This window comes from Passer montanus, unplaced genomic scaffold (assembly GCF_014805655.1).
Source record: "Passer montanus isolate IOZ18808 unplaced genomic scaffold, ASM1480565v1 scaffold16, whole genome shotgun sequence".
Lineage (NCBI taxonomy): Eukaryota > Metazoa > Chordata > Aves > Passeriformes > Passeridae > Passer > Passer montanus.
The window spans coordinates 4,398,658-4,408,341 of NW_024363160.1; the positions used below are offsets into that span (position 1 = coordinate 4,398,658).

The 9,684-nt window shown below is 43.5% G+C and overlaps 1 protein-coding gene across 1 annotated transcript; it reads left to right on the top strand.

The window, feature by feature from the left end:
* The first annotated feature begins 1,577 nt into the window (after positions 1–1,577).
* On the top strand, positions 1,578–4,275 carry MSC (musculin). Its single transcript, XM_039702915.1, has 2 exons — positions 1,578–2,380; positions 3,101–4,275. Exons 1-2 carry the CDS (start codon positions 1,859–1,861, stop codon positions 3,185–3,187), a joined length of 609 nt encoding a protein of 202 aa, XP_039558849.1. The 5' UTR covers positions 1,578–1,858; the 3' UTR covers positions 3,188–4,275.
* The last annotated feature ends 5,409 nt before the right edge of the window (positions 4,276–9,684 follow it).

Sequence of the window (9,684 nt, forward strand, 5' to 3'; positions counted from 1 at the left end):
TCTTTTAAGACTGGGTACCATTTTCTTCTCTGCTTAAAGAAATTTAGTACTTTCTTCCATTAATCTTTAGCAGGGAAAGCGTTCAGCCCGCACCTGTATAAACAACCCAGATGGGGGGGAAAAGTAAACCTATATCTCTTCCCCTGCAGTATCTTTATGTACTTACATATATATGTATATATATGGATAATGCAGTCTAACTGGGGAGGAAGGGCAACCCCCAAGTCCAGCGTGCTGCCCTTTCACTGTGCAGCGTGTGGGACCCAGCCTGAGCATCTATCGTCGTGTCAAACCAAGTTCAAGAGATCCAGTTGCAAGATCAGCTGCCTGCATAGGTGGTTCAAGAAATGTCAAGTTTCACTTGGAAAGGCTGCCATTAAACTCGGCTCTGATGTGGTTCGAGCCCCAGCGGGTGAAGTCGGGGTTTGCACAGCATTAAGTGGCCTCAGCGAGCCCGCAGGGCTGGCGGGGAGGGGAGCAGAGCTCTGGGCCCAAAGGCGGCCGGCGGTGCCAGGAAAGTTGCGTGGCAGCAGCCGGGAGGGTTCCGCTTGGGCAGGAGAGAAATGGAAGGGAAAAACCGTGAACAGAAACTGCGGGACAAGATCTTTCCACCTGTTGTAGTCATTAGGTTATTTTCTGAGAACTGCATTTTTATTCTGGTTAATCATATCCAAGTTGTGAAAGCCAGCGAGGAACTAAACAGTAGTTCTGCATGTGAAAAAGGAGGTTTTGGGGAAGGTGAGAAGGATACAAGTTGATAGCTAATTTTTTAATATTTCTTTTTTGTTATTTACTCCTCTGTTGAACTTGTCAGCACTTCCATTGGATGTGGGGTCCTCCATTCACCCGTGGTCTCTATAATAAAAATGGAACTACAGAATTTGTTTAAAAAACCTACAAACAACTCGAAAAGCTGTCTCGTTTAATTTGCTCTGTGATAGGGAGGTGTACACTGCCAATTTAATGGGTTTTAATTAATTGCTCTGCGGAAGGAGAAACCCTCGGACAAGTGTCTGGAGTTTCACCCAAAACTAGGGACGCTATCAAACCACAGTAGGCACGTTCCCGGCGACTTTTTTGCTTTGCTCCCCACACACCGCACACCCGGTCCACAGTGTCGCGTCTCCTGCTGCCTCCGCCCGCCCCGGCGGGGGCACCGGGACGGCACAGCCGCTTCCCGGAGCTGGGCAGGCAGAGGAAGAGCCCAGCGGGCTGGGGCTCCGTCCTGCCGCACCACTCGGCCGCACCGGGTTCATACATTGGGAAAATCCCATGCCCTCGAAGGACAGGCAAGAGAATGAGCGGGAGTAGGTGGGCTGGAAGCAGAGCCCCGGGTGGCGCTTGGCCCTTGGCACAGGGAGTGGTGCGCTGCTCTCCGCGCAAACACTGGCGGTTTTGGGAGATATTTTACGATCTCCGAGGAGAGGAGAGGGGTCTGTCCAGCGGGAAAGGCGTGACGCCCAAGAGCACACAGACACACAAACACACACACATACACACACGCGGAGACATCCCGCGAGTCTGTACACCCCCACCCGCGGGTGTGTGCCCCCACACAGGGTCTGGCTCTGCTCACCGCCCCGGACCGCGGAGAGGCGCCGCCCCCGCGCGGGGCTCCGCGGGGCCCGACCCCCGCCCCGCGCCCCTCTCCTCCGCTCCGCCCGGCAGATGGTTGGCCCCGCGGACACCCGATATATAGCGCTGTCAAGGGGCGCATCCCCCCTGCGCGCCCCCCCGCGCCCCCGCCCCGGCACGGACTCTCCGCGGCGGGGCCGCCCCGCTCTGGGCCGACTGGGCTCGGCCGTCCGCCCCCGCCCGCCCGCCGCGCTGCCCGCCTCCCCGCCGCCCGCCCGGGGCCATGTCCACCGGCTCCGCCAGCGAGGCGGAGGAGCTGCCCGAGATGGACCTGCGGGCGCTGCAGCTGGAATACCCGCGGCCGCCGGCCAAGCGCCAGCCCCGCGGCGAGCTCTACCCCTCGGGGGACAACTCCTCGGCGGCGGAGGAGGAGGAAGAGGAGGAAGAAGAGGAGGAAGAGGACGGCGAGGGCAGCTGCGCGGCGGGGCCGGCGGGCAGCGGCTGCAAGAGAAAACGGGCGCGGGGCGGCGGCCCCGGGGGCAAGAAGGCGGCGTCGGGGCCGCGGGGGCCGCCGCCCGAGGGGAAGCAGTCCCAGCGCAACGCGGCCAACGCGCGGGAGCGGGCGCGGATGCGGGTGCTGAGCAAGGCGTTCTCCCGGCTGAAGACGAGCCTGCCCTGGGTGCCGCCCGACACCAAGCTCTCCAAGCTGGACACGCTGCGCCTGGCGTCCAGCTACATCGCCCACCTCCGGCAGCTCCTGCAGGAGGACCGCTACGAGAACGGCTACGTCCATCCCGTCAACCTGGTACGGCGCGGGGGCGGGCGGGATGCGGCGAGGGGCAGCCGCGGGGAATCGCCGGGCGCCGCTCGGGGCAGCACCCGGGCAGGGTGGCAGCGCCCAGGCCGTGCCCGCCCTGCAAGGAGCGGCGGGCCGGCCCTGGCTGCTCCGCAAATCCCCGGGGCCCTCGCACCGCGGGCCGCGCTTGGCTTTGGGTGATGGCGGGCGTGTCAGTCCTGGGGAGTCAGCATAGGAGACCCTAAAGATTACATTCCTCGGGCATTAGGCAAGCTTAGTGTCCGAAAAAGGAGTAACTCGGTCTGCCGGCTGGCCTGCAGCACAAGCAGAGCGTCATGAGTTCATCGGTACAAAATTAAACGCCCGATGCTTGTCACAGGGGTAAAACGTTTTCTTCTAGGCAGCAGAATGATTATTTTGAAATAGTTTATATGCTTTTTATTTATTAAATGACGCCAAGAGTTTCAAAGCAAGAGAAACATCGCAGTTTGGATGTGAACAGTGTGGCTGACTATTGCAGACCTTCTGTGGAGCATTTAATTATAATGAAAAACGTAATGAAAATATTTGTTAGAGGAACTCAGCTCTCTCTGTACTTCCCACAGGGACTAAAACATGATGACGTGTTTGCAACTGAACCAGAGTTAGACATCTATCAGTAATAAAGCTCCAGTTTCATATGAGGATAAACTTTCTTTTAATATAAAATACCTTTTTTTCTGCTTACAGACTTGGCCGTTTGTGGTTTCAGGAAGACCTGACTCTGACACCAAAGAAGTTTCTACTGCCAGCAGATTATGTGGAACTACTGCATAGTCAGACTAAATTGAGGATTTCTTATTGTTGATCTTTTTTTTTTTTTTTTAATGGGTTGGATATTTTTAAGAGCTGTGATTTATCAGCTCAGGACTAGAAGATGGGGAAAACTCCCATCTCTAACACTGTTAAATCTGCATCCCTCATCATTCTTTCCCCTTAATGTTCTGAGGGCAGATTATTTAAAGCAGTAAAGAATGGAGGTGGTTGAAAGTAGAGGTTTATGAACTGACTGCAGCAGCTGAAGTCTAAGACTTGGCTTCATCATTCCTACCACTGCCTGAGGACCTGCTGTTCTGAGGCTTTTAAACTAATGGAAGAGGAATATAATGATATAGAATTAACAGCATGGACCAAAATACAATTCTACAAACTAACCCCAAACAGTGTTATTTGTATTGTAAAGCAAAACAGTATTTTAAAGTAGCTTTGAAAGTCAGATAGATTTATAATATATTTTGATGGCTTTTGTATTCATGGGTCTGGTTTATTGCAACTATGCAATTAGTCATACTTTTTTCTTTTGGTCCCTTTGATCAGAGTTTTCTTAAAAATGTGTAAGTGGACACATTCTGCTACAACCCATTGGAATTAAAGTAATTCCTTTGGTTATGTCTGGAAATGCCACATGTAAGAATGTGGGACTGCCCTAGAAATGTGGCAGAGTTTCTGTGCCTTAATCTGGAAGGGAATTCTGTTTACTGTAAGGCCAGTGTGCATGTGTTTTAAAGAATGTGTTTGTATGATGCTGCAAAATAACAAGAATTCACAGTGTTTTAAATATTTTTCCTGTACTGTTATGCTTATCATTGAGAAGTTTACTCTCAAATGAGTTAGTGTGTCATTTCCATACAGATTCAAACGTTGTAATAAAAGAGGATGCCATCAAATAAGTTGCAAATGTAAATAACTCTATTTTTTTATAAATGACATTAAAAGCTTGGTTACAATGACTTACTGGTACTGTGATCGTGTGTGTCTGCATCCATATGCAAGCATGTTTGTAATGCATGTTCTTGAAATCCACTTTTGTAAACACAGTTATCTTCCCCATCTCTTGAGGGCAGATGCATCTCCAGCAAGAGTCAGATAAGAACACTTTCACCCCAAACAATTCATTCCAGGTGCAGTACTGTATCAATCTGCAGGGATGGCCAAGTTTTAACAACTTACAGAATGCTTTGTAATATTCTCTTCTGTGAAGCAGAAGAATAAATAAATGCAGATTAAGAAATCAATGTCATATAGTGTAATAGCTCCTTTTGCTGGTTTTTTTTTGGCATTTTCATAGGTAATGTGTTTTTTGTCTGTATTTTTGCAGCGGGAAAATCAGATTAATTTTACTGTTTGATTACCGAAGCTTTTATCTGTATTTTTGCAGCGGGAAAATCAGATTAATTTTACTGTTTGATTACCGAATTTTCCTGTTTTAAGATTAAAACTCCTGAGATAAGATATTATTTTTCTCAGAATATTTTATCAGCAGTTAACTTAGAGTAAGGGAGAAAACTGAATTGCTTTAGAGAAGAAACAGCCACCTCTTCCTAATATAAGAAGTGAGGAGGAAGAAACTTTTGTTAACAAGAAAGAGTTTAAGCTAATTTGTTGTCATCCTATGTTGTAAGGTCGTCCTATGTTGTCAGGTCATCCTATGTCATACATTTGTGGTTTGAAATACTGCATAGAAGACCAAGTCTGACTATTGGTAGTGTCCTGCAAGTAGGGGAACTGCAGAAAATTTGTTTTCTTGTGAAATGTAAAATAATCCAGAGACACTGCAAAATAAAATGAAAGCACAGGCCAGATCTGCTGAAAGTGTTGCTTTTAGGGATTTGGTGGCAAGCTGTACAGAGACCATAATATAATTTAACTTCCATTTTTTTCCAGAGAAAGTCTGTGAAGGAAGAGGGCTATCCTAATTTACAGTTAATGTAGCTGAGCTGGGACTCTACCTCACTTCCTCTAGGAAGCTTTATAAAAGAAAAGAACATAAACAATAAAGCAAAAATGAAGGACCTTTAGGAAGGCATAAGGTATGAGAAAACTCAACCAATGTTTATCTGAACCCTAAAAAAAAGATTATTCAGCAGTTTAAGTAAGGTACCACTTGAGATAATCTCAGTTGTGATACTTAGCTGGTTTTGGCCTCGATCCCAGCTGTAATTGGTTAACGACTCTAGGAGATCAGAAAAACAAGGAAAGCTGGAGAACTTTAAACAGTATAGAAAGGTCTGTGCAGAGTGATGGAAAAAAATGTTCAGTGTATATTCCCAAATATGAAGTGGCTATGTTAAGTAAATACAGTAGATCAAAACAGGGGGTGAGGAGTGTGACATGAAGAAAAACATAGGATTGCTTCCAGCCATGCCCCATACTGTATGCTCTCAAGTACATTTTTCTTTGTGGCTGCATAATAAATAGAAATACTTTCTTCATAAAGTAATGAATGCACTTATTGCATTTGTTACAGTAACAGACACATCCATATGGTGGTGGTGTCCCAGCAGACTGTCAGTGGTTTTAGAACACAAGTAAACAGTGGCCTCAGGTGACATTTAATGTCAAAATCTGGAGAGAAAATTACAGCTTTTAGATGCTGAATGTTGTACCAGGCTCATTTTTTTTTCTTTTACATACCTCCATACAGAGATATATGTATTAGTGTATACTTATTTCTCTTAATACAGCAACTAGGGATGTTTAGATTTCTCTGGTAAGGATCTGATATTTAAAATCATTAATTTTAATCCTTGGGTTTATAAATACTGTTTTTAAAAAGTAAATTAATCTTCTTCTCTCTCAGTGAGATGCATTATATGATTAGAAAAAAGATCAGGTAGCTGTAAATGTTCCATGTGGGTTTGTCCTGAGCTGAAGGCTGCTGTCTTTCCATGGAAATGCCAGGTAGGTCATATATTCTGGAATTCCTCACCTATAAAGACACACTAAAAATACATTATTGGAGTTTTGAAACATTTTTTTAAACTCGGATGAAAGTCAGATCAGTGCTTTACATGAATGAAGTGAACAAAACATTCTAAAATGCTATTTTTAAGCATTAACTGATTCCACTGAAAGATAATAAAGGTCCTCCTCTCTCTTTTAATTAAGTTTTTGACAACCTGATATAGTAAATTAATTTCATTTTTAAAGCCAGACTGTTTAGTTTGTCTGGATAGTTACAGAGGTGTGTGGAGGGGAGACTTAAAATTAGAAACAACCTCACATATCTACACTTCACAAGCACAGAAGGTAAGAAATACATACATTTTCATTAGACTTGACAAGTTTATGTTTGATGATTTTGGGTTATATTAATGTTCCTTGCACAAAGTAAAAGATGAACCCTTCTCAATCCCATAAAGTAATGCAGAATTTGCTGAAGCTGTTTGACAAATAAAATGCCAAATTACCTGCAAGTGCTATTCTGCCAAAATCTGTTTCACGTGAAATCTGTCTGGCAGATTACCTGCATTGGCTTCTGGGACAAACAGTCCATATATAAAGAGACACACACGCCTCCCAACAATATTTTTATGACTTTATATTAATACAAATGCTGTGTGGTACTTTGTTTTGTCTCTATTCTGTGTGGGAATCTGATGGAGCAGATCATTAGCCATCACTAACCTTTCCTTTCCAATGCATGTGTTTGCTTACACAAGGGAAGTATGTCTCTCATACTGAAAATGTTAACAATTCTGAGCAAAAGAAACATAGTTTGCATATAAAAAAATACATAAACCATATGTTTCCCTCTTAGTACCTTTATACATGTACTATTTAACAAACTCTCAGCCACTGTAAGGATTCTCAGTAAAAATTTGATTTTTTTGGCTAAGTAAAAGTGACTATGTAAGTGGCACAGTTGCCATAGGGGTCTCCCAGGTGAAATAGAGAGTTGAATAAATTACTGTAAGGTCTCAATAAGTACCTGAAAATTACTCTGTTTTTCTTTATTGACTCTAAAAAGACCTAAGAGGACCAACTGCACAATTCAGTTAAATATTGAAACTTTTAGTTAAATATATAATGTTGGGAGGGATGCAGGCAGGTTTAAATGTCAGAACTTTATATGAGCCAAGGAAGCTAAAAAGAAGAAAGAAGGGGGATTTAGAGCCACCCAACAATACAAGCCTATAGTAACCTCATAAGCAAATATTATATACATTATTTGGATGAAATAACATGGAAAGCTGCCCATTCTACTGAGCAATAGTCACTTCTCCACAAGTAATTAATTGTATGTAATAGTCAATTTGCACTTATATGGCAGGGCAGTTTCTCACCAAGACTTGTTCCAGTTATACCTAAGAATAAGATTCCACCACTGGACAGAGTTTATCACACTCCAGCTGAAAGATGTGTGCACAGATGTTTTCTTCAGTGCACAGAGGACAGGTGCTGAGCTGTCTTGCAGACCCTAAATACCTACATCCATAATTTTATTCTACTCTGACAAGGGGGCTTTGGGGTGAGTTGCTACATTATGAAGAAACTTCTGCTATCACAGTGTAGGCTGGGTAGGATTCAGGTACTAAGAAGGAATGGGTCTCTGCATTTTCCTTGGCTCTGAAAAATGTGTAAATGCAAATTAGTAAAAAATAACTAAAAATGCCTTAGTTAGAATGAAGCATGTGAGAATATCACTAGAGTTAAAATTCCTACAAAAATTAAGATGGTTGAAAGGATTAATATAGTTATCTATCCAGCAAGTCAAACAAAACTGAGAACTTGTGGCTGACATAGAGCTGAGGAATTGCTCCTGTAATATCGACAGTCTGGGAGGCTCTGGAACTAGAAATATGTGGTGACACTCAGAAGGACTATAATTAACCTTGATGTGACTGGAATTTAGCAAGGAAAGGAAATCACTCTATCTTTTCATTGCAGTGAAACTGTTAAAAAGAATTTACATTTCCAGGGTTAAAAATAATTCAGACTGTGATAAGAAAAGCTCTCTATGACAACAAAGCAGGCAGAACTGTGAGTCAGAATAATTGCAAAAACATTACCCCAATCCAAGCAAACAGGCTGCTCAGCATTTGGGACAAAAAGTCACGAGAACAGCAAAGGATTGCACCACTGTGTAAGTGTTTATGAAGGCCTGTGTAGTAAGCACAGCACACATGAAGGGCATGGAAAACAGCACCTTTATCTTACAGGAATTGTCACAGAAACAACAAGAATAAGATCAATGGACAGTAATCCAAAAATTAATGGATCACTTTTTAATTTTAAATCCAAGTTGCTGTGATGGCAGAAGCTACATCACTAGCACCTTAAAATCCCATAGTCAGTAAAAAATAATAAGTAAATGTAGGCACGTCTATTCATAGAAAATTGTGATTGTAACTGCACAAGCAATTACCTTATTCTTTGAATTTTGTCCCCTTCAAAGGGGACCAAAAAAAAAAAAAGATTTAATTGCAATTTACTAGGAAAGTGATTTGAAGTCCTGAAAAAGCCTTATATTCCTGTGTGTGACATTTTCATGTTATGTTTGGATATACTTGAGACTTGTAAGGTGTTTTAGGATAGCTCTGTATAACTGTGGAGGTTATAAAAGGTCACACTGTGTATGCAGTCAGACCTCTGGGCTGCTCAAACCCCAGAATTAAATGACAAGAAAAACACAGATCACATTCATTTGGGTTGTGCCCAATTCTTTCCCTTTTCATAGGAAAAGGAGTAAAACTTGTGGTGTTTGGGGAATGATTGAGCAAATGACATTTTGACACAAGAAAAAGAGGGGAAAATAAAAAATCAAAGAGAAAATTTAATCCTTTTTCTGTAGGACCCCTGGATTAAACCTAAACTGCCAAATTGGTGAAGTTATAATAAGGACCATTAAAAGGAACTACTCCTCAAGAGTAAATTTGTCTTCATCCACTAGAAATGAAGTGTCAGCTGGAGGTACATGGAGATAAATGTATGAAATTCAGCTGTCTGTATAAATATTTGGATTACAAGTTTAATATTTAACAGCATGACAATGATGTTATGAAGCATAAACTGAAAACTCTCTTGAATCACAGGCCTGAGGTGTCTTATCCTGGCAAAGGTGTAACTATGTGTCATATACAGAATCACAGAGAACTCCTGAAATACAGTACCCACTTGTGCATAATATGATTTGTACCGCAGCCTATACTAAACCTGCCCCATGGAGATGTCAGAAGTTAAAAAGAAATGGTGGCCAGAAGCACTGCTGAGCATTGCAGCTTCGGTGTCTGTGCTGTTTCGTTGCTGGAGAGGTCCCTGCTTGGTTTGTGGGTTTGGTGTGGGACACGTGCCATTCTCCCAAGCACTGCCAAGCCATAGCTAGTGAGTCAGCAGTGGATAGGGATCATTTACAACATACAGTTGAAGTCATAGTATTCTGGAGATTGAAAGTCCACAGTCATAAGCAGCATGCACACAAACTAGCCCAGGGCAGGTGGCCTCAAAGGCAGAGGACAGTCTTTGTAGAACAGCCCTTTGTGCTATTTAGTACT

Bases quoted from the DNA above. Each gene is read 5' to 3' on its own strand.
- MSC (XM_039702915.1), top strand. From the start codon at position 1,859: ATGTCCACCGGCTCCGCCAGCGAGGCGGAGGAGCTGCCCGAGATGGAC. The intron at 2,381-3,100 runs GTACGGCGCGGG...TTCTGCTTACAG, and splicing joins ACGTCCATCCCGTCAACCTG to ACTTGGCCGTTTGTGGTTTC.